General features: G+C 37.1%; 1 protein-coding gene across 4 annotated transcripts; it reads right to left on the bottom strand.

Moving 5' to 3' along the window:
* Positions 1–948: 948 nt before the first annotated feature.
* Positions 949–25,285, bottom strand: LOC135110928 (uncharacterized). Of its 4 annotated transcripts, none has more exons than XM_064023613.1 (11): positions 25,022–25,285; positions 19,461–19,658; positions 18,462–18,590; positions 16,541–16,642; positions 16,242–16,424; positions 11,183–11,465; positions 10,404–10,502; positions 9,826–9,969; positions 9,430–9,674; positions 4,442–4,693; positions 949–4,228 (listed from the first exon to the last, which is right to left on the bottom strand). In XM_064023613.1, the coding sequence occupies exons 2-11, from the start codon at positions 19,626–19,628 to the stop codon at positions 4,121–4,123; spliced, it is 1,713 nt and encodes a 570-aa protein (XP_063879683.1). In that variant the 5' UTR covers positions 19,629–19,658; positions 25,022–25,285; the 3' UTR covers positions 949–4,120. The 4 variants fall into 4 exon arrangements, 3 of the variants coding, with proteins under 3 accessions (XP_063879683.1, XP_063879682.1, XP_063879681.1); XR_010273497.1 differs by lacking the exon at positions 949–4,228 and adding an exon at positions 8,328–8,547 and having other exon boundaries at positions 4,475–4,693; XM_064023612.1 differs by having other exon boundaries at positions 949–4,693; positions 19,461–19,641.
* Positions 25,286–25,965: the final 680 nt, after the last annotated feature.

A 25,965-nucleotide genomic window follows, 5' to 3' on the forward strand; every position in this document is an offset into this window, starting at 1 on the left:
ATAATAAATATTATGCACACAATTATGACAATTACTTACCAGTTATTAGAAAAACTAAACTATATTGTACAAGTTGTAGAATATAGTGAACAGACAACATCAAAGAGCACACAGCTTACCTTCAAGTAGTGGCATTATAATGGCTTTACTTCATACATTGTTCAGTAGTATATTTTGGGTTCCTCTCTCCATGAGCAATTCCAATTCCACTATATGTTCAAAGACACATTCATGTGTAAAAGAGTGACAGTCACACTTAAACTTATCACCACTAAGTCTTCTCAACAAGACCATACTCAGCACAGATCTATAATACACTGATAACTTTAAAAAACTTTTCATTGACATCACCTTTTTCTATACACTCATCACACACATCTTTTGTGTGAAGCTTGATGAAATCTTATCACGAAATACATAATGCATTCAACACAAAGCAGATTGCACATAGAAGATGCACAAACTGTCAGCAACATCAGCTTCTAAAATTCCCTTCCTAAAAAGCCTCTCCAATGTCCTTCACTAATCCTATTGACTGTGTTTACACCAGGCCATTTCAGCAAAATATGTATGATCTCTCTGTCTAGTTTTCTGCTCTATCTTTCTTTCCCATACATAACTTGCCATACTGTTGTTGTCCATCTCTGTACAACAACATACTGTTGTTGTATATCCATCTATTATATTTTGTTCCATGCATGATTCTTTTTTTTAACTATAATCAAGATTTCTTTATTGATGGTTTGCTCCCTCATTGGTAATGCTTTCTTCTTATATCTCCATGCTATGCCAAACATTATTCCCTTCAGCATTCTTCAAGTTTTTGTTTTATGACTGATAAAACTTTAGATTTCAATTTGTATCTATGCTAGAATGCAGTGCTTACAATATTTTTTTTTTTATGGTGAAAATAGATGTTTAAAACATTTTGTTAAAAAAACAACTCAATCTCATTCTCCATTTATTATTTTTTTATTTATTTATTTTATTATTTTTTTTCATAATCTGGATTTGTACAAATTTTCTATTCTGAATTGGCAATTTGTACAGTATTGCACATTTTGTCTTTTAATATGCAAGTTCTCTTCATATTCCTCTTCAGACTTATTTTCTGGTAAAATCAATACTCTACCATACATAGTTGAACTCAAGCTTGTAACAGCCAGGGATAATGTTTTACTGTATTCTGCATTTTTTTTAACTAGAATAATGTCATGGATGTGGTTAGTTACTGAAATAGTGCTCAGAATCTAGCTTGCTTATATATATATATATATATATATATATATATATATATATATATATATATATATATATATATATATATATATATATATATGGAGAGAGAGAGAGAGAGAGAGAGAGAGAGAGAGAGAGAGAGAGAGAGAGAGAGAGAGAGAGAGAGAGAGAGAGAGAGAGAGAGAGAGAATGAGGTAATGGTAAAACATGCATAACCCAGTAAAACATTACATCTTGAATGAAACACTATAAATATGTACTTTCTGGAAAAAGCATGACGTACTTATGTCAAAAATTGATAAGTAAAATGGAATTAAAAAGTGGATGAAGGATTGAGCTGTGGAGTAGTGAAGATTGAGGATTACATTCTGTAAATTTGATTTTGAAAATACCTTTACCTAGAAGACAAGCAAGAAAACCTATGTACAAAATGTGTGTGGATTTATTTTGGATGGCCACCACTTCTTTAGTGGAAATTAATCATCATACTTAAGGCAACCATCCTGTCTCCTGCACATTCCATGAAAGTAATTAGATTTTCAGTACATAGTCTACTCACCAGATAACGTGAGAACACCAGGTGCTGTTTGCTCAAATCACATAGTTTCTGCCCCTTTTTACTGCCTTTAGAATTCAGCAATTCTATTTCTGGCTAGCAACTTGGAATTCCAGAAGTTTACAGATGAGGAAGTTGCTCTTACAACTCCTAAGCTGACAAACTTGCAGATGTATAACAAGTCTGCTGATCCTAAATGAATTTTTTTTTATGCCATCACTAGCTTTCCATTGGAGAATAATTACACCAGAAGGGAGGCCAGCTGATTTCTTGTGAGGTTATAAATACTTTAATACAAGGCATCAGAGACTCATACTTTCAACAAATCCACAATAAGAGCTATTTCTTCATATATAAACTTGTAGTATCTCAAGGAAACAGGCAGAAGTAGAGATGCAGAACTTCAAAGGTGTCTAAAGTGGCAAAAACAATTGGGTATCAATTCCCTACTAATATCTTCACATTTTTCAGTGGTCTTTCTGAAATTTGGATGAATGCTTGTTGGAGATGATGGCCTCTCTTCCCTTAGTAGTGATGAAGATGACTACAGCTATGAAATCATAAGAAGTTGTTAAAAGACTCCAGATTAGTATGACTTTAATATGACTCTAAAAAAAAGAGGTGGAGGACAGTGAAATAAGTAGTGTTTCTTCAGCAAACATTCTTGTCAGCAAGTGAGGCATGCTGACCATAGCAGCTGTGATACTGCTGGTGAACACCTTGTTTACATCATAAGTTTCTTATGGTAAAGAAGGGGTTAGCAACATTAATGCCCTGCAAGATTAATGCCCTGAAGGTTAATGCCACACAGAGTCTGTGTACTGCAGGACCTAGATGTTCTGCAGTGTTAAGAAGTTAGTCCCTGAGAGCCTTGATGTCCTGTAGTGTTAAGAGGTTAGCCCCATTGGATGAAAAATTAATTTTGGTTTACATTAATGTAATTAATAACCAAAACTAAATATTGACCATGAAACTAAAAAAAATAAAAAATTAAATAAATAAATAAATAAAATAATAATAATATCTTTAAAATTTCTTTTTTTCGTCAGTAACATGTACAAAAGTAAAGGTAAAATTCAGACTGTCTTAATTTATCATCTCTATTCTTATATTATTTTACATATAATCTATAAAAACCTACATTCTCACTGTTAACATTTAAAAAAGTACATTAATTTTTTTACATAAAGGACATTATGTAACATTTTATATTACAAAGCAACATTTGAGAAACTCTGCTACATATATTGAAGTTATCTGACACCCATGGAAAACTGAACTTGATATATGATACTATTTTGTACTGTCACTGAGGATCAACTGTTTGGCACACAAGATCAATCATACAGATGATCAGCAATGGATAGAACAGCAATGCAACTGTGTCTTATTCTGGATGACATATCTCTGGTGAGGAGTAACGAATGTATTACAGCTTTATTGCTGCAGCACTGTAAGGTCTGTATTCCTTTTTCAACCTTTTAAGAATGGTGCTCCACAGGATTCTATCTTAACATTCACTCTTCTCATTATTCCTAAATCATCTCAAACTTTCCTCCATCCACTCTTATACCAATAATTCTAGCCTGCATTTCTCAACACCATTTACCAAATGACTAAGTCTGCAAAAAATAAAAAATGTAAGAAACACTACATTGCATCTAATCTTCCTATGGTTCTAAATGGATGCACAGCTAAGGTTGTATTGTTCAATGCCTATAAAACTTCCTCCTCTCCTTAACTACAAAACATAACATTCAAGACAACTATTCTTTCTTCAATAAAGCTCAATTGTTTCCCTCTTCAATCCTGAATATCTTTCAGTTGTCCTTTACTAAAATTTAAAACTAAAACTGAAAATTCCACATATCTCTGGGTGAAACAACCTCCATGTAATGTGATGCATCTTATTACTTCCTCCTCTAGAGTTATAATGTTATTTTTATGGTTACTGCTCTTCTAAACTTGCTAACTGCATTTCTGCCTTCCCTTGGCCTCATGACACAAGACCTTCCATTTGCTCTCCCACTCACTAACACTCCTTAGAAAGGTAAACTCTGGAACTCTGCCTGATTTTGTTTCTGTTTTCCTACAATTTGAACTCTCTTAAGGGAAGAGAAGGGAGACATCTTCAAAACAATTCTCTCTCTCTCTCTCTCTCTCATGAGCCCAAGTAATATCTTCCTTTGAAATACTTTTCCTCCAATAAGCTGTAGCTGCCAGAACAATGTAAATGATAAAATACCAGATAACCAAGATTCCTCTACATGTCTCATGGTGTGAATACACACCAAGTCACTGTTATTCTATCCTTCAATGGTACTATCAAGCATACATGTCTGACAATATTGTCACTAACCGATTGTGTGTGCCAGAGTCCAGTATCTGTTCCTGAAGCTGACCAACCAGTGCAGGTTCTTGCACCCTAACAGCCTGGAAGAAAAGCTCCACCTCATTCACATGACACTCATTCACAACGGTCAACACAGCATCTAAGTCTGGGCAGCACTTCATAACACGCACACAGTAATCAGCTAAACTTTCTTTTAATGTGTCTGATATGCTTTTTGCATCTTTCTCTCCATAACTTTGTCTAATTCTAGGAATTATATTTTTCTCTTCTCTGTTAACATTACTAGTACTTACTGGTGAGTCTGTAAGATTGCTAATTCTACTTCCTTTATCCTTTTCTTCTTTTTCCCTCTTTGAAACTCTCTCTCTTTCCTGCTTAGTGACTGTAGCAGTCTCCTTCTCTGCCTGTACTACTGAAGGGCAATCAGTGTCTACATCCATTTCCTCTGAAGAATGACTGTGCCTTTTGCTCCTACTGCTCAGTCTCCGGTGTCTTTTTCCAGATCTATTCCTTAATCTCTCTTTTTTGTGCAGCTCTTGATCATCCTGAGGAAATAAAAATAAAGGTGAGGTCAGAGGGAAATATCTAAAATCCAACAAGAGTTATGCTTACAATGAATTTTTGTAGTTATAGTGAAATCTTTAACAGATATGGTACACATGTATAATCAATATACTTAAAAACTGAAGTGCCCTGATAAATACAATTATCATTTTATTTATTCATTTTTTATTCATGGCCACTGGCCAAGGGCAACAAAATATTGTGAAAAAAGACCCACTTAATGCCAGTTCCCATAGAGAATTCCAAGGAGAAAAAACAAATAATGGAGGATGAGTGTCTTGAAACCTCCCTCTTGAAAGAGTTCAAGTCATAGGAAGGAGAAAATACAGAAGCAGGCAGGGAGTTCCAGAGTTTACCAGAGAAAGGGATAAATGATTGAGAGTACAGGTTAATCTCTTGCATTAGTGAGGTAAACAGGATAGAGATGAGAGAAAAAAGTCTTGTGCAGTGAGACCGCAAGAGAAGGGGAAGCATGCATTTAGCAAGATAAGAGCAGTTAGCATGAAAATAGCACTAGAAGATAGCAAGAGATGCAACACTGTGGCGATGAGAGTGAGGCTGAGGACGGTCAGAGGAGAAGAGTTGATAAGATGAAAAGCTTTTGGTTCCACCCTGTCTAAAAAACATGATATGAGTGGAATGCCCCCATATATGTGAAGCATACTTCATATATGGATGGATAGAACCCTGTACAGAGTTAGCAGTTGTGGGGGGTAGGTAAGAAAAACTGGCGAAGACAACTCAGAACACCTAACTTCATAGAAGCTGATTTAGCTAGAGATGAGTGTCATTGAAGAAGAGGGGATAATTATCTGGAAGATTGGGTCAAGCTGATAGATGGAGGAATTGAGTTTTTTGAGCCATTGAACATTACTAAGTTTGCTCTGCCCCAATCAGAAATTTTAGAGATCAGAAGTCAGGCATTCTGTGGCTTCCCTGCGTGAACTGTTTACTACCTGAAGGGTTGGACATCTACAAAGACATGGAAAAGTGCAGGGTGGTATCATCAGCATAGTAGTGGATATAACATGAAATTTGATTTAGAATATCATTGATGAATAATAGAAAGAGACTTAGAAGAACAGTGACCATATACCACAGTAGCAATAGAAGTCAGAGAGGAAACTTGACATGAAGTTACTGAGAGAAGGATCGAAGCTTTGTGCCAGACTCTATCAAAAGCTTTTGATATGTCTAAGGCAACAGCAAAAATTTCACCACAATCACTAAAAGAGGATGACCAAGACTCATTTAAGGAAAGCCAGATCACCAATAGAGTGGCCTTGATGGAACCTATACTGGCAATCAGATAGAAGATTATGAAGTGATAGATGTTTAACAGTCTTCCTGTTGAGGAGAGATTAAAAAACTATAAAGGCAGGAAATTAAAGCAAAAGGACAGTAGTTTGAGGGATTAGAGCGGTTACCCATCTTAGGAACAGGCTGAATGTAGCCAAACTTCTAGCAAAAAGGAAAGGTAGATGTTGATAGACAGAGTTGGAAGAGTTTGACTAGGCAAGGTGCAAGCATGGAGGCACAATTTCAGAGAACAACAGGAGGGACCCCGTCAGATCCATAAGCCTTCCAAGGGATAAGGCCAGCGAAGGCATGGAAAACAGCACTGTGAAGGATCTTATTGGGTAGCATTTAGTAATTGGAAGGTGGAGAAAAGGGAGCAACAAGCCCTGAATTATCCAAGGTAGAGTTTTTAGCAAAGGTTTGAGTGAAGAGTTCAGCTTTAGAGACGGATGAGATGGCAGTGGTGCCATCTGGTTGAAAAAAAAGGTGGGAAATGGGTTTTGGCTAGATGCCAGAAGTCATGAGGGGAGTTAGATTTTGAAAGATTTTGATACTTTTTATTAATGAAGGAGTGTTTGGCTAGTTGGAGAACAGACTTGGCATGATTCCAGGCAGGAATATAAATTGCATGAGATTATGGTAATGGATGGCTTAAGTATCTTTTGTGGACCACCTCTCTATCATGTATGGCAGGTTTAGAAGGTTTAGGGTGAGAGAAAGAGTGAGGAATGTACACCTCCATGCCAGACACTATCACCTCTGTTATGCACTCAGCACACAGAGACAGGTCTCTGACAGAGAAGCAGTAGTTGTTCCATGGAAAATCAGCATAATACCTCCTCAGGTCCCCAAAATTAGCAAAGGCAAAGCACCAGAGGAACCTCCACTTTGGGGGATCCTGAGGAGGGATTGGAGCGACAGGACAAGATACAGATATGAGGTGATTGGAGGAGCCCAACAGAGAATAGGGTGACAACATAAGCAGAAGGATTAGAGGCAAGGAAAAAGTCAAGATGGTCAGAAAAATTAGTAGGGTGTTGCACCAATTGCTCTAGGTCGTGGAATATAGCAAAGTTAAAAGCTAGTTCACCATAATGGTCAGTGAAGGGAGAGGAAAGCCAAAGCTGGTGGTGAACACTGAAGTCTCCAAGAATGGAGATCTCTGCAAAAGGGAAGAGAGTCAGGATGTGCTCCAGTTTGGAACTTAAGTAGTGAAAGAGTTTTTGATAGTCAGAGTAGTTAGGTGAGAGGTATACAGCAAAGACAATTTTAGTTTGAGAGTGACTTTGTAGCTGTAGCCAGATGGTAGAGAATTTGGAAGATTCAAGAGTGTGGGCACAAGAGCAAGTTAAGTCATTGCACACATAGGTTCAACATCCAACTTTGAATTGAAAATGAGAATAGAGGAAGTAAGAGGGAACAGAGAAGGGGCTACTGTCAGTTGTCTCAGACACCTGTGTTTTGGTGAGGAAAAGAAGATGAGGTTTAGTAGAGGAGAGGTGGTGTTCTAAAGAATGAAAATTAAATCTAAGGCCATGAATGTTGCAGAAGTTAATGAAGAAAAAGTTGAGGAGGGTGTCAAGACACTTTGGGTCGATACCAGAAGAGCAGTCCAACCTGGGGATATTTGTGGTCCCCTCCCCAGACGGGGACACTGAGGCAGGTGTAGGAGTCGCTATACTAATTTAGGATTTTGAGTGAAAGGTGTGTGTGTAATTAGGTGCATGTAGTTTTATGTGAAGGAAGAGAGTTGCATTTAGAGGGCAGGCTGTGAATGCTCCCTTGTGTTGTGAGACAGAAAGGGAAATGTTCAATGTGATCACAGGTGGGTTTAATGATGAGTTCACAGCACCCCTTGATCCAGTACTTCAGACCTCACTGGAAGTAATTAAAATTACTTGGTCCTCATTGCTGGCAGCTTGAAAAATGAGAAGAATGTTCTAACAAAACTGCTGTGTGTGTGTGTGTGTGTGTGCACGCACACCACAGGGAATACTCATACACTGAGTGCATGAGTGAAATGCTCATGAAATGATCACAATCTCAAAGTATCACTAGCATTTTTTACATAAAAGAAAAGGACCAAGAACTTTTACCTCATGCTCACTGTATGTAATACTGTAGTAATGGATATTGCCACCCATAAATAATGGAAATTAAATAAAGCCTCTGCATAAACCCAAGCACAAGTTAAGAGCAAAACAAAATTTATAACTATTTTTTTACAGTAACATATACAAGATTTTAAAAATAACTTAAGGAAAAAAGATTAAAAATACAGTTAGCAACTGTACTGATACCTTTTGTTGACCTTACCTACAAAATGATATAAAAAGGTGCATCTAATGAAAGTGGGACCATGGGCTGATCCACCCTTTTACAGAAAGGTAGGCTTGTTGTCAGTCTTTTTCCCAGGATAATGTTTTGCATAAGGACAATAAATCCTAAATAAACCACACTGATTACAATATATATGACCTTGTAACATAGTGGATACCACACTTGCCACAAGACCAAGGGTTCATAAGTTTGAGTCCTGGGGGCAGAGAGAGATAATTGTGAGGTTTGTCTCCTTTCATGCAGTAGTCCTTCTTCTTGCAGAAACAGAAGGCTAGTAATCATATCCTCCAGCATAGAAGCTTGCTCCAAGGAAGGGATAAACAAGCAGAGGTTATAGAGAATCACATACATTACAATATACAATAGATTAATATATCCTGTGTATTTCGATCCCATGATTTGAAATACCTAATGTTTGTCCAAATTCCTATCTCAAGATAAAACTGTAAGTATACCATGGATGCACACCAATATAGAATGAACAAAATGTTCTCATTTCTTTTTATAGAACTTACAAGAGAATGAATTTGTGGTGAACCTGCTTGTCAAAAAAAAAAAAAAAAAAAAAAAAAAAAAAAAAAAAAAAAAGTCCTGCTATCTCTAACCATGACAATCACAAGGAAATCACTTGCACGACCTTACTACTACTGAATGAAAAACACAAGCAGGCCACTTAGTCCATATGGACAATGGGAATCCAGTTTTTGAAAGTAAAATATACATCACCAAAATTACTTGTAACAGTTTTCTGCTGCAGCCAATCATAATGATTACATAATGACAATAACTTTAAGCACAAGTGCATGTTAAGATAAAGCTTTTCTACTACAGATGCAATGAAAAGGTACAGTGCAGGAAAAAATAAATAAACAACCAGAGGAACCTAAGTTTGTATAGCAAGTCTACTAAAGATCTAACCAGTCTGATGAGCTACTATAAGGTGAACAAGGCTGACACATATAACAAGGCTGACACATATATCAATATGATGATGATGATGATGATGATAATCTTTCATGCATGTAACTGCAGTGACAGATTTAAAACAACAAATAGGAAATTATATTTAATGTCTTACCTTGACTGGGACAGCAATATAATGATAGCTGCCTCCATGTGTGAGGGCCAACAGCTTGCCTATATGCAGAAGTATGCTGGGTTGGCGCATGGTTGGCACTAACAGTTCATATAAGCCTAGTGCATACACTAGCCTTTCTGCTCTCTCCTCTTCATACAACTCCTCCACTTTTTCCACTTTGGCCATGTGTTCCACATACCTAGCCAAGACTGGTTCAAGCAGTGACTCATACTGATCAAAGCTACCTGCAAACAAAAATTATGGATAAGAATTATTTCACATATTCTTTCCTGAACTTTTAAAAGTTCTTTGCCTTTTGCATTTTGCTTTATGACATTTTTATCAAGAGTTGTTGGAATTCTGCAATGTGTGCAATATCTCAGCAAATATATTAACTTATTGTCTGCACTGCTGGTGTGGCCACAAAGCTGTAGAGAATAAGCACTCCACGGTGGACAGCAAGCGGGTTCTCTTGCCCCCCATTCTTCTCCCACTGCTTCAGAAAGTGTTTCATAACCAAAACTACCCCTTCAATCAGACCTGTCAAAATCATAGTTTTGCTTTGATTAGAATACCAAAGAAATAGCAATAACAGGAGTTCCTACTTGCTCCTGTCCATACACTTCACCTCATGTATCAAGTGACCAGAGACCCAAACTTCCTGAGGCATTTTTGGAATCAAACCTTTCTGTCTTGATCACATGACTTGAGACCCTTATGACCATACAATCATCCACCTCAGTACCAAATGACTGTAAACCAAACTGAGACTGATGCCCTCTTCAAAGCTGTATTTTAGAAATAATATCCCTATTTTTGTTCACTTTTTATAACTTATTAAAGTGATTCCCTCATAATAAAATAAAATAAAACTGAATTGATCAAATCAAACATGATAGATTTATCTTTATCTTAAAAATATAATGCTACTGATGCCTAAAAGTGCTGTTTTCACTAGACACAGTCCAACTCACCTGATTCAGAGTAGTGTGCAGCCATATAGTACTGGTCAGCGGGAAGCCAAAGGTATAGAAGAGCCTCTAGAAACTCAAATACAGCATTCAAAAGGCTGTCTGAAAAAAGAAAAAGAAAAAAAAGAAAAACTGAATTTCTAATTTTGATTGTTAAAGGTCATCATCAGATTTTATATTTACCTAACCTAACCATGCTCTTTACTGAATTAAATTGTGTTTTTAGTAAATTTTCAAAGGTAAAATTAAATTATGTATGGTGATATCAAATTAGCTAAGTTTTTGCCTATATTTTGTTTAATATTGTGTTTATCTTTTTTGTGTTACATTCATTTTCTTACTGGTTTTGTGTATGAACTTGTGTACGAAGTATTGTTATAAAGCAATCAGCTGGGATCCAGGAACAGACTAATCCATTTTACACTTGGAGAAAACAATTTCAGTTTATGAACATTTTGGATCATAAACAGGCTTCAGGAATTCATTACATTTGTCAACCGAGGCTCCACAGTAATCACTAAATGGAAGAATATGATACCAAATAACATACAGGGGAGAGTGGATCAGGGTTTCAAAGTACAAATTTGCCAAATCTGAACATGCCAAATGTGAGACTTATTGCACATATCTGCAATAGTGGGTATTAAAAGTTCAGCACTGAAAAGCAAAACTTTTAAATAGTTATTAACAATAACTAAACACTTAGGGATATTTTATGCTCATACAACATGTACAACATTTTACATTAGATCAAAAAAAAATTCTTTTTTAAGTTTACCAACCACTTAGACTATTTTTGAGCAAGAAGACTAAAGCCTCCTTCATAGACTCATGGTTCTTGAGTGCAGTGACCAAAGGATACTGGCAGCGCTTCTCCATGGGTACTCTATAGGTGGTGTGCCAAAGCAGGAGCTTCAAGAGACGGAAGGCCTCCACCAGGGTAGGAACATCATCTGTTGAGTGCAGGATGGCCAAGCAGGAAGGAAGAAGGGATTCACTCGCAATAACCTTCTCACAACCCTCAGCCTGACAGCACAAGTTGGCAACTACACCAACCACAACTTCCTAAGAGGGAATAATGTGTGATTATGGATTTTCTGAAATGCTACTGTTGCTACTACTGATGATAGTTGATGATATGATACTCAATTAAAGCAACACAAAACATATTTAGGAGAAAAGGATAAGAAAGTGTTAAGAACGAATACAAAACATGAAAAGGATCTGCTGGTAGGCCATTTAGTTAGTAAAATATGTTGCAATATTTCAAAATTATTGCAACAATATTTAGATGCAGTTATGCACTGCTGTGAGTAATCCTTCAACTGCTTCATATATCCTCTTGCAATACTATTGTAATCATCAAGAAGCACTAATTTCAGTTCAGAAAGGAAGCAATCTCAAAGTATAAAAGTAAGAGAAGATAACTAGCCAGAAGCCAATTGAGACCAAAACATTGGCTTTGATACATACTCAGGAAGACAATGAAATTCAATTTGTTATTCCTTATGTAATGTTATTTTTTGTATAATGTAACCATGGCTGTTTAACATCTATATGGATAGCGTGGTGAGGAAAGTTAACGCTAGAATGATGGGAGAGGAATGCGTCTGGTAACAGCAGAGGGTGAAGGAAGGAGTGAGTCAACTGCTCTTTACGGATGACAAAGCATGGGTATGATATTTGTTGTGCACATGAACCCACTGAAGTAAGGAGGAGTCAGTAGACACCTGCCGAAACGATAATTACTCCCAGTGAGGTCTAAAGCATTGTTCAGGGGTGCTGTGAACTCATCATTAAACCCAGCTGTGACCTCACTGAACATTCTCCTTTGTGTCTCACAACACAAGGGGGCAGTCACCCTGCCCTCTAAAGACAACTCTCTTCCTCCACACAAAACTACAAGCACCTAATAACACATACACCCTTCACTCAAAAATGTCAAAATTATCATAGCGACTCCTACACCAGCCTCGGAGTCCACATCTGGGGAGGGGACCATAAATGTCCCCAGGTCGGACTGCCTTTCTGTCGACGACCCTAAGTGTCTTGACACCCCCCCTCAACTTTTTCTTCATTAACTTCTGCAGCATTCACGGTCTAAGATCTAATTTTCAATCTGTAGAACACCACCTCTCCTCTTCTAAACCTTATCTTCTTTTCCTCACTGAAACTCAGGAGTCTGAGGCAACTGACAGTAGCCCCTTTTCTGTTCCCTCCTACTTTCTCTATCCTCATTTTCGATCCAAAGCAAGATGTTGCGTTTATGTGCGCAATGACAACCTGCTCTCGTGCCCACGCTCTTGAATCTTCCAAGTTTTCCACCATCTGGCTACGACTACAGAATTACTCTCAAACTAAATTTATCTGTGCTGTATACCTCTCACCTAACTCCTCTGACTATAAGAAATTCTTTGACTACTTAACTTCCAAAGTGGAGCACATTCTGACCCTCTTCCCTTTTGCAGAGATCTCCATTCTTGGAGACTTCAATGTTCACCACCAGCTTTGGCTTTCCTCTCCCTTCACTGACTATCCTGGTGAACTAGCTTTCAACTTTGCTATCCTCCACCACCTAGAGCAACTGGTGCAACACCCTACTCGTATTCCTTACTGTCTTGGAGATATGCACAACATTCTTGACCTTTTCCTGACCTCTAATCCTTCTGCTTATGCTGTCACCATTTCTTCTCCGTTGGGCTCCTCCGATCACAATCTCATATCTGTATCTTGTCCTATCACTCCAATCCCTCCTCAGGATTCCCCTAAGCGAAGGTGCCTTTGGCATTTTGCCTCTGCTAGTTGGGGGGACCTGAGGAGGTATTTTGCTGATTTTCCTTGGAATGACTACTGCTTCCATGTCAGAAACCCGTCTTTGTGTGCTGAGCGCATAACAGAGGTGATAGTGTCTGGCACGGAGGTGTACATTCCTCACTCTTTTTCTCGACCTAAACCTTCCAAACCTTGGTTTAACACAGCTTGTTCTCATGCTATACATGATAGAGAGGTGGCCCACAAAAAGTACTTAAGTCTTCCATCACCAGAATTTCATGCACTTTATATTTCTGCCCGGAACCATGCCAAGTCTGTTCTCCAACTAGCCAAAACTCCTTCATTAACAGAAAGTGTCAAAACCTTTCAAGATCTAACTCCCCTCGTGACTTCTGGCATCTAGCCAAAAATATCTCCAATTACTTTGCTTCTTCTTTCCCTCCTTTATTTCAACCATTTAGCACCACTGCTATCACATCTATTTCTAAAGCTGAACTCTTCGCTCACACCTTTGCTAAAAACTCTACCTTGGACGATTCTGGGCTTGTTCCTCCCTCTCCTCCATCCTCTGACTACTTCATGCTACCTATTAAAATTCTTTGCAATGATGTTTTCTATGCCCTTGCTGGTCTAAACCCTCGGAAGGGTTATGGACCTGATGGGGTCCCTCCTATTGTTCTCCAAAATTGTGCCTCTGTGCTTGCACCTTGCCTAGTCAAACTCTTTCAGCTCTGTCTGTCAACATCTACCTTTCCTTCTTGCTGGAAGTTTGCCTACATTCAGCCTGTTCCTAAAAAGGGTGACCGTTCTAATCCCTCAAACTACCACCCTATTGCTTTAATTTCTTGCCTATCTAAAGTTTTTGAATCTATCCTCAACAACCTTCTATCTGATCGCCAGTATGAGTTCCATCAAGGCCGCTCTACTGGTGATCTTCTGGCATTCCTTACTGAATCTTGGTCATCCTCTTTTAGAGATTTTGGTGAAACTTTTGCTGTTGCCTTGGACATATCAAAAGCTTTTGATACAGTCTGGCACAAAGCATTGATTTCCAAACTACCCTCCTACAGCTTCTATCCTTCTCTCTGTAACTTCATCTCAAGTTTCCTTTCTGACCGTTCTATTGCTGCTGTGGTTGACAGTCACTGTTCTTCTCCTAAATCTATTAACAGTGGTGTTCCTCAGGGTTCTGTCCTGTCACCCACTCTCTTATTATTCATTAATGATCTTCTAAACCAAACTTCTTGTCCTATCCACTCCTACGCTGATGATACCACCCTGCACTTTTCCACGTCTTTTCATAGATGTCCAACCCTTCAGGAGGTAAACATTTCATGCAAGGAAGCCACAGAATGCTTGACTTCTGATCTTTCTAAAATTTCTGATTGGGGCAGAGCAAACTTGGTATTGTTCAATGCCTCAAAAACTCAATTCCTCCATCTATCAGCTCGACACAACCTTCCAGACAACTATCCCCTCTTCTTCAATGACACTCAACTGTCCCCCTCTTCTACACTGAACATCCTTGGTCTGTCCTTTACTTATAATCTGAACTGGGAACTTCACATTTCATCTCTAGCAAAAACAGCTTCTATGAAGTTAGGTGTTCTGAGACATCTCCGCCAGTTTTTTTCACCCCCCAAGGTTGCTAACTCTGTACAAGGGCCTTATCCGTCCATGTATGGAGTATGCTTCACATGTCTGGGGGGTTCCACTCATGCTGCTCTTCTAGATAGGGTGGAATCAAAGGCTTTTCATCTCATCAACTCCTCTCCTCTAACTGACTGTCTTCATCCTCTCTCTCACCACTGCAATGTTGCATTTCTAGCTGTCTTCTACTGCTATTTTCATGCTAATTGCTCTTCTGATCTTCCTAACTGCATGCCTCCCCTCCTCCTGCGGCCTCGCTGCACAAGACTTTTTTCTTTCTCTCACCCCTATTCTGTCCACCTCTCTAACACACGAGTTAACCAGTATTCTCAATCATTCATCCCTTTCTCTGGTAAACTCTGGAACTCCCTGCCTGCTTCTGTATTTCCACCTTCCTATGACTTGAATTCCTTCAAGAGGGAGGTTTCAAGACACCTATCCATCAAATTTTGACTACTGCTTTGACCCTTTTATGGGACTGGCATTTCAGAGGGCATTTTTTTTATTGGATTTTTGTTGCCCTTGGCCAGTGTTCTTCCTACATGAAAAAAAAAAGGTAGTATTAAGCTTCAGCAGCATTTACTTGAAAAAAAATCAAACCAGACAAAGATTCTGCTACGTTTTTTATTTTCCTTTTCAGCATTAAGTATTGTATCTCTCTCTCTCTCTCTCTCTCTCTCTCTCTCTCTCTCTCTCTCTCTCTCTCTCTCTCTCTCTCTCTCTCTCTCTCTCTCTCCAGGTAAAGGAAGAGGATGTAGTTGAAGAAGGAATGATAATGGGCAATCATCACTGTAATGACATACAAACTGAGAGTAGAGAGGGGAGCGAGGAAGTCAGGGATGCCAACTCAAGGTGCAACATCATAGAACCTCAAACCCAGGCCTCAACATCAAGATGGCTTTGTTTCTAACCAGTGATCACCAGAACACACATGAAAGGAAGTGCGCCATGAAAATTCAAAATATTTGTCATGAAAATTCATGATTATATACAAGTGATCACAACAGTTTAAGGATTAATATTTGGTGAAAGAAATATATCAACAAAAGATAACAGCTCTATAATCCTGCTGGGATCAATACTGGGAACTGAGCAGTCCTCATTTACTCTCTTTTGATGGCCACCAAAAAAGCAATGAGGCCCTCACTAGCTAAGAAACTGATGAGACAGTCTGATTATCTGATTCCACAGGTTAGACAAATCATACTGCTAGGAACAGGAAATACAAAATTCCAAGGAACTGCATAAAGGTAACTAACTCCAAAAAGATGCCTTTATTTTTGTAGGTAAGTTGGATAGTGAACAAAAACAGATAGACTGATAAGTAGGTGCATGAACAGATAAATAAATTGATAGATAGATAGGCAGACAGATAAATAATCAAATACAAATGGACAGACAGTAATTATGTTTACTTACAGTAAGACGAGGTGCTCGAGAAAGTGTGATGATCTCTTTGGCCAGCTGCAGAATATCCACCACATCCAGATTCAGGAGATGGGACACCACATCCGGCTCAGCAGTCATGTCCCACAACTGGCAAGCTGCATTTTCAACATCCTCCTCCAGCTCTATAACATTGCTAGTACTAAGGCTGCTATGCTGTTGGGTAAGGATGAGTTTTAAATAAGTTTATATCTAATAAGATCACAGCATCAAAATGCAATTAACATATACGGAGTAAATCTTTCACTATCAATTCATCATCTGAACATTACCTGCTTTTCTGTATGCTCTGTATCAGCTTCTTCATCCCCACCAGTCATTTTATGATCAATCTTCACACATCTATCACCAGTGGTCAGATATTGTGGTAAGGCCTGCAATTTCAGTTATATACATTTATAAAAAGATCAAATCCACCAAAAGTATAACAGAAGTGAAGTCTTAACAGACCATTTTCTTAAGACAGATCTATATAAGGTAAACAGAAGAAAATTACCAGTAAAAGCAATGTCAATCCACAGTATACAAAATAAGAGGAATTCTCCTCAAACGACAGCCAATTTAATTTTTCAGATGATCTCCCATAATCTTACAAAATGTAGAGGAAAAATGAAGAGAGAAAGGAATGCTGCTCTAAAGTTAAGCAAATGATGACCCATTGGTATAAGTAAAATGAACTGAGTGACTACAGGGCTGCAGATGAAAGACTTCAACAGATGTTTGAGGTATGCAATGAATTCCTCAATAGTTTATCTTATAATTCTATGAAAGTATGGAAGCATGGTGAGCCAAGAAAAAGATGTTCAAGGAGAAAAGTGGTTGAATCTCAAGGATATACTCATGTGACGAAAGTATTGAGGGGAAAAAAATGTGAAATATAATTGCTTAACAATCCCATATACATGTGAAACTTGGGTATGGCACAAAAGACTTATATAAAAGCAATCAAAAATGAATTCAGAAAAACCTGTGACATGAGGAAATGATGAAAAAAAACTAATGACACTGTATAATAATAGATCTGGCATATCAAGAAAAGTTATAAGAATAAAATGTGGAATGATTGAAAGTGTCACACACAGCACCTTAAAGTAGTCTGGCCACAGACAGAGAATAGCAGATGATTAAGGGTGTTTACATGTATGATAAAAATGTGACGGGCACAAGAGGAATCACCACTGAAATGAGAGAACTAAGTACTAGAGTACCTAAAAGAAGGAAAGAAAGTAAAATGAGAGAATTAGAGTATGTAGGAAGAAATGTAAAAACAGGAATGAATGGAGATTTCTGTTGGCAGCATCCCCTAGGATGGTAGTTCTCAAGGGAAGAGAGAGAGAGAGAGAGAGAGAGAGAGAGAGAGAGAGAGAGAGAGAGAGAGAGAGAGAGAGAGAGAGAGAGAGAGAGAGAGAGAGAGAGAGAGAGAGAGAGAGAGAGAGAGAGAGAGAGAGAGAGAGAGAGAGAGAGAGAGAGAGAGAGAGAGAGAGAGAGAGAGAGAGAGAGATGCAAATATTCATTTAATTATATGAAGATGGATGAAATATTTGTGTGATTAACAAATATGCCAAATCATTCAACAAATGCTAATGTAACATTTTCAGATCCATTTAAACTAATACAACTACACCCTAGCTGCTCAGATAACTATTAAATGTTCTCTGTTAATGTATGTTTACTTGATCTACCACTCCTAACACAATGAGTAGTATATGTTAAACAGAAAACACTAATGTTAATGATATACAAACAAGCATTCCAAGAAAACAGTTAATCAAAATTAATGAAATAATAGACCATAATCATGATAAACATTATAAGATCTTGAACCTGAAAATGAAAGAATATGCCTTTTACAAAGCAAAACAAGCATTATTGTTTCTGAGCTTTCTTGGTTTAGAATATGACAAAGCATGGGGAATGCATGCCCATGTCAGAAACAACCATAAGCACAATGAATTGAGCAAAGTCAAGGAAAGGGAGTCCCTGAAAATGTTGTTATTCCACAAAAAACAAGAGAATACTTGTTCCAATCATGTGATTTAGCTACAAAATGTTTGAAACATCTTTTTGGGTGATCTAATCTCTATACAGGAACAAGCAAAAAACTCAAGAATTTCTGGTAAGAGATCAACAAAAAGTTGATCAAAAGTTAGATATATCTCTAAGATGATCAAAGACACTCCTGTGCCAACAAACCTCTGTAATGGTAAGGAGAGTATGAAGGACCCAGCGATGTGTGTAGGTCGTGGAGCCAATTGCATCTCCACGTAGTATTGCACATTCTGCCTCTCCTAGTTCATCTGGTAATGGAGGATTTACTAAACTCTGAAAAAGGGGAAAATCATGGATATGTAAAAGAAATGGATTCTTTTATTCTCCTTAATTTATAGTGCTGCTTCACATACTTGGATGCTGGCCAGTTGTAGGTGAATTTTTAAACAAATAGATAATGATCACTATAATAATCTCACTTCTCACATTCACATGTAAGATACAGATTCAAGAGAAAAAAGTGTAAGCTGGAAATGCAATGCCACATTGCCTCCATATGATGGGAGAATCCAGTAAAAAATGTGTTAACATTGGGAGACTGGCTCAAGACAGTCACCATGACGTTCTTTTGTGTCACGAGGGAAGGCAAGGTAGTGTTGCATGTTGGCCTCAAGACTGTGAAACATAACATTTCATACAATCATAACTTCATTCAAGGGAAAGGATCTGAAAGTAACTTTTAACTTAATAAAAATAACATAAAACATAAAAATTCTCAAATTTTATCTTGGATATCAAAACTGTAACACACAGATGTAGTTTTAGACTGAAATATAACATGAACAGCTGACATTTCCCTGAAGGCTTTTAATGTGTTCTTTCTTAATATATATATATATATATATATATATATATATATATATATATATATATATATATATATATATATATATATATATATATATATATATATATATATATATATATATATATATATATATATATATCACACCAGCAGGCAGTAAGGAAATATCGAATAATCATTCACATATAAAAGATTCTGATGTTAGATAGAATACTAGATTATACTAATAATTGACTTGGTACCTGACCAGCAGTGTTTGAAGGCGTGAATCACACTGCAGGATCATTCAGTGTGTAAGTATAGTTCAATTATCTATTATAGAAAATAAAATTACTAACCTCCATTGCCAACTTATTACTGTCATCCCCTTCATCCACATATGATGCTTTTTCCTCTAGTGGAGATGACTGCTCATTGTTGTCAGTGCAAATCTCTGGTGTTAGTTGCAGAATCGCCTCTTGTGCAGAATCTGTCTGAGGAGTTTGTTCTGGTGAAGTGGATGCCATCTTCAGGATGACTCTGAAGTTAAGGCAACACTGAAGGGAAAACATAATTTTCAGATGATTATAACACCAGCAGCCTGTAATAGTCTGAACAAAATTCCACACACCCCCATTCTTCTGAGATATTTCACACAATGAAAGTGTAAGCATAGTTCCTAAAGCCAAAAAATTAGAACATGAATGTGCTGTAATATGAAACAAAATGTAATAAAGTACAGAATCCAAGAAGAAAGAACACAAGCATATAATTACTACACAATCATAAACTGCCTTTCAAATATGAAATGGTAAGAGATTTTCAAGTACACATGCAACAATGAAATTGCATTTCAACATACACAACACAAATTTATCAGGTGCAATATAATTAAGAGTATTTGTACTTATTTATTTTTTTTTATGTAGGAAGGACACTGGCCAAGGGCAACAAAAGAAAAAAAAAAGGCAGGTGTGTAAATAAAAAAATGCCTTAAATTTGCTTTATGATCTTGTTTCAAAGGAGACAATGAATACAATATGGTAAGAGGTTAATAAAAATCTGACATATTTAGTAAATGTCAGCAGCTAGCCACTGCTGAATTTTAACTAGAAATGTTGATTTTTTTTTCAAATCCTGCTGAAAGGAACAAATATGTAATAACTTTTGGAGGATAAAAATCAAGGTTTTTTGGTATGTTTTAAATAAAATCATTTATATATAATAATTATTTTTTTATTATTATTAATCAATTTTATTTCTCAATTTCCTAATGGAAAATTTTAAATATTTTACTCCACTGATCTGAATATATAATTACATGCTGTAGGAAGGTAAACTAATTCATATGAATGCAATACATATTACATCATACATTTTCTATAATTCACTAGTGTTCTATATCATGTCTTAGCTGCTAAAGTGATTCATGGCAGCTAATGATAATGTATCTTAATAGTTACATGTTCTGAATTTGCTCTTCAAAGGCAACTCCTGGATATTTCTTATAACATTTAGATCACTCCATGGCAGAAGCACACCATTTAAAGAACACTGTTTTGATGAAGATATCATGGAATTCCTCTTACCCCTTGCATGGCGGCAGCAATTTGTTAATACATACCTAGCAGAAAGGAAAATATACATATTCCCACGCAGTTATTTACAGCTGTTGCATGAATTAAATTACCTTTCTCTGAAAGGTTATGCTTTTTAGTTTTCATAAATTATACCAATGAAGCAGATGCATTTACATTTTTAATGTAACTGTTTTTCAGGGGTAGGTAGTTTTGTGGTCAATGATGAAAATAACATGATTGACTAAACCCAATATAACAAAATAATTTAGCAAAATAAATATAATAGGAGCCTCATCCATCCTTGTATAAAGTACAGCTCTCATATACAGAAGCTCCACTTATACACCTATACACATGGTAGAGTAAAAGGGTTTTCACCTCATCAACTCCCCATCTATAGCTAATTACTTTCAATTTCTCATAATTTTACCACTACACTACATCTCTTGCTATCTTCTACCATTATTTCCTTGGGCACTACTCTTCTAAACTTACAAAATACATCCTTCCATTCCTCTTGTAACTTCACTATATAAGACTTTCTACTTATTCTCACCATTATTCTGCTCATCTCACTAATGCAAGAGCTGAACAGTACATATTTTCACTTTCTCATTCTTTTCTCAGGTAAATCCTGGACCTCGGCCTGTTTGTTTTTCACACACTCCTATGTCTTGAATTTTTTTTAATAAAGAAGTATTATTAAGATATCTCCAGAACTAAACAGGCCTCTGATAAGGAATTCCTTCTATGCTTTACTTTTTAGGGCGTGGTAATTTAGTGAGCTTTATCTTCCTAGCTTTTATCCACTTGGTCTGCCTCCCTCAAATGTAAAAAGTAACAAGTAAATAAGTATAAATGAAAAGAAAAAGAAATAAAATTAATTTAATAAGGAACAACAATTAAGCATAAATTTTCATCTATAGCACTCTCAAGTGGCTCACCAAAATACTACTGCAAATCTGAACAGTTGACTGATTAAACAAAATTATTGCTATACAAAATAATTAATGGGAACAGAGCTCTTCAGTATAAGGACCTCCTCATTCATGTCTATGGTGCATGACACTACATAATATTATGTATGACAACATATCCAGACACAGATTATTGTTATGCCATCATCATGCACCTAATATATCTTACATATCCTGGATCATGCTAATGACTTAGTATAACTAATAAAGAACAGTCAAACTGCTTGTCAGTTTTGATCAAGCTTGTGGGTGATAAAATCAAGTATGGTTAAAAGTATGTATTGCCTCAGAAGACTGTCAAAATACCAACTTAGCAAAGCAGAACAGGAATAAAATTCACCATAAAATTCAGTGTACACATACACAGTACACATGGGCACTTAATTAGAGAGCTTTTTGCAGCAAGGACAAAAGTGTGACAAAGGTTTGCCTTAGGGGAGATATATGGTATACCTAAGAGGAATATGTTGGATAAAGTTATGGCAGAAAAATTGCTTCAGTGCAAGTGAGAATGAAATTATGCAAGTAATACTCTCAAAATCTTTTGATGATCCTCCAAAAGAGACTCACACCTAGATGGTGACTATGAAGTGTGTGGAACCATCCTGGAGAAGCTGCCAAAAATGGCTTTCCTAAATGATGCAATGAATCAACTGTTTGATTTATCACTAAGATACAACAGATAGGGATTTTCCTGCTACTAATCTCACTAACACTTGTACAAATTCCCACTGTGCTATTTGTAGTCAACTGGTGAGTGATGACTCTATTGGGTGTGATTGTTGAAGCAACTGGTTCTGTCTAACTGGTATGTGTCTAGGCCTGTCTGAGGACCTAGTCAATGGGATTAAACAGTTTGGTGGAGATGCTATTGCTTATATCTGTACTGAGTCCCACTGAAGAAGCTCAGCAACAAGCACTAACAACTTCTTCAGACTGAAAAAAATTCTGTGAAATTGTAAACATGGTGGCAACAATGGTAGCGAGCTTGACTACCTTCCTAACAATTAATCCACCACCTACAGTGCAGTTTCATACCTTCAGGTAACACCCTTGACCTAATTCTATCAAGAGAAGTGGATAGCATAGGCAACGTATGGTCCTTGTGTCCCTTTCCCAGGTGTGGACATGTCCTTATCTTTTTCAACTATTATTTCACATTTGATATTCTTGATGAAGATAATGGATACCCTAACAAAACAGCCTGAACTAAACTAAAAATATGGCATTATGAATGATCATCTATCCAGAACTGACTATGAGTTTTGTCATCTCTCAGTGGATGCTATGTTAACCAAATTGCTAGAAATTCTCACTCCTCAGACAGAAACTTCAGCCACTCAGTACCAAGCCCAATTCTCAGTCCTTTAATCCTCCTGCCACTCTTAAGAAAGAGAGAATGAAAGCATGGCAGCTTTCAAAGAATAGTAGATTTTACAGTTGACAGTCTCAAGAATGCATCTGGACCATATAAAAGTATCAATCAACATTTTAGAAATTATATAACTTATTCCCAGATATCTTTAGAAAAGTCAGTTGTCAACAAACTTAAAGGTAACCCAAAAGTTTTCTATCAGAATATACAAAATAAAAAAGTAGGAGCTCCTTTTATGGAATCTCTAATGCATCCAGATGGGTCAATGGTCGGCTGAAAATTTTATCAACAGTTATGCACTGACATTCAAAGATAATTTACCTAATCCTTCCCCTCACCGGACTTTCTGTGAAGTACTTGACAATATAAATGTTACCTTTTCTAACAAGTCCAATAGTCTAGCTACACTTGATCCTACAACTAGTATGGGGCCAGATAGTCTACACCCCAGATTACTAAAGCCATGCCAATCTCTGGCATATCTCATCTTCAAAAATCTTTGAAGAATAGTTCAGAAGACTTAAGATCCTTCACACTCACAGGTCTCTTCAGTCTCAGATAAGACTTTTCTCAGTAAGGTGTGTTAGTCTGTGGAATTCCTTATCCAATGAAGTCAATGCATTATAATCTATTCCCTCATCCAAGTCAGCCTTACATTCTATTCTCGATCCACTCCTTTACCAATTTACAGACTAAATCCCCATCACCAACCCTGACCAAGACACATCTCTATACAGTATAAACTCCTTCATTCTCAAATGTGTTTACTTACCAGTCTACTTCTTACCGCCTAGCATGAAAAATAGAAATCTAAAGTAGTACAGTAAAATCCCTCTCATCCGGCATTCGAGTATCCGGCACATTTTTCCCCGAGCCTTAAAATCAATAAAAAATCAATGTGTACTCATAAAATTGATTAAAATTCCCGCGCAAGGCATACTTTGTCCCCTCGCTACCAGAGCGCACTGCTTTGCGCCATCCGCGGCCCACTGCACTGTGTTTACTCAGTGACTCAGTCCCGCGTGTGCACTGTTTATCACCTGATGCCTTCATCATGCCTAAAGTTGTAGAAAAGAGGAAGCGTGTTGTGCTTACACTTAAGCAGCTGATCAGATCAGCTGCTGATTAAGATCAGCTGATCTTTGTTATGGTAAGATGCGTGAGTGTAGGGTGGTGATTGTGGACATAATTTCACTTCTATTCAAGTATCCGGCATCTCGGCTGTCCCGTTGATGCCGGATAAGAGAGATTTTACTGTATTCACTGGTCTCATACTCATTCACAACAATACCCTGCATATGGTGCACAACTCAGTCATTCATATTGCTCTCAATCTTGTAGCTGAATTATGTTGACAGGCATACCTCCTACCCTTATGTATCTCTGCATTGCACTCCTATTGCCATCTTATGGGATAAATAGGGTAGCCAACCAGGTGAGTTAACCTAGAACTTTCATAACAATGATGTCACTAAGGACGGAATTAATTTTCCTTGACAGAGGGCTTGTCATGACTGACACCCCTATTTGAGAACCAAAATTGTTATTATTATTGTCCTTATTATCATTATTATTAATCTCTGATTTATTTATATATTGGATTTCTTCACTCTGAAGATGAGCTGGAATAATATTAGTATTGTATTTCCTGCACTTTTAAATGTTAACTAAAAGGGTTGATTTTTTTTTTTTTTTCTGTAATGAGACCGAAGCTCCTCCCCAGGTTAGTGTTTGTATCAGGTACAGACCCCGAAGTACAAAGCTGGATGAAAAGGATTAATGGCCTCTTCCAAAAAAAAATAATAATAATAAATAAATAAATAAATAAATAAATACTGTAAGAAATTGTATCTGCCTTCACCACCAAGTCTTCAAGGCTTTACTGCACTGGTTAAGGAGATTAAGAGAAATGGAAGTACTGAACTGCATGTTTACTAAATAGTGATTTTTTAGTGATATTTTTTAACATGGGAAGGACGATAACTCACCTGAAGCGGCCAGGAATGTGTTCAGCCAGTTCTGGGAGTGGTTGCTTTTACACTTGAGTGGACGTAAATTTCAAATAATATCTATGGATCAAAGTAATAAACACTTTAGTAATCTACATAGTGTCTTCCTTCACAGTGATACGCAGTGTCCTTAGTTTAATTCATTACACTACACTGATTACTGCAATGAGTATAGCCACGCAGTCACCACCTGCCCGTTTGTTTTGTTTGTGCCTCGCTTCGCCACCCGCCAATGTCGCCACCATATAGGTATAGTGCTTGCTTTCTTTGAGGAAGAAAACACAATATAATGTTTCATTCCTTACATTTCTCAATTTATTTTCCATATTAATTAAGTAAACTTTTCTTCATACGAAACTCGGGGTTATCGTTATCTTTTTTTTTATGTATACCTTGACACAGTATTAATGACCTGCAAATCGTATGTATAAAGAGGAAAATAAAATTTTATTCTATGGTAATGTGTTATTTTGACCACGAGAAAGTTAGATATAGCTTTCGAAGAGGGAGGAAAGCGTTGCGCAGTTTTTGCTGGCAAAAGATATGTTGGGGTTAGTGAAAACATTTTTAAAGTCATGGATTATTTTGAGACTGCATAAGCTAAATGATAACTTGAAATTAATGGCAGAACAATCCGACTAGTTGATAAGGTCAGACGAAAGAGAGAAAATTTTGCAGAAGAGGTACTCCTGCCACCGAACCTTGAAGTAAAGTATGATGTAGAAGTCAAGTGACCATCGCATAATGGTCGCTCCTCTGAGGAAGTGAGATTGCCTCCTTTTTTTGAGGCCTACAAGCTAAGATGTGTACACTGAATTAATATACTTAGGTTGGGTATTATTACAATAAAGAGGAAGGCAACCCGTTTGTGTTTTTTGCTCTACCATTTATTTCAGAATAATCCTCTCACTTGTACTTTCGAT

This window comes from Scylla paramamosain, chromosome 21 (assembly GCF_035594125.1).
Source record: "Scylla paramamosain isolate STU-SP2022 chromosome 21, ASM3559412v1, whole genome shotgun sequence".
Lineage (NCBI taxonomy): Eukaryota > Metazoa > Arthropoda > Malacostraca > Decapoda > Portunidae > Scylla > Scylla paramamosain.

Coding starts and splice junctions, on each gene's coding strand:
- LOC135110928 (XM_064023612.1), bottom strand. CDS start 19,628: ATGGCATCCACTTCACCAGAACAAACTCCTCAGACAGATTCTGCACAA. Junction 18,591..19,460: donor GTAATAAGTTGGCAATGGAG/GTTAGTAATTTT, acceptor CCCCTTTTTCAG/AGTTTAGTAAATCCTCCATT. Junction 9,970..10,403: donor TGCACACTACTCTGAATCAG/GTGAGTTGGACT, acceptor TGATTTTGACAG/GTCTGATTGAAGGGGTAGTT.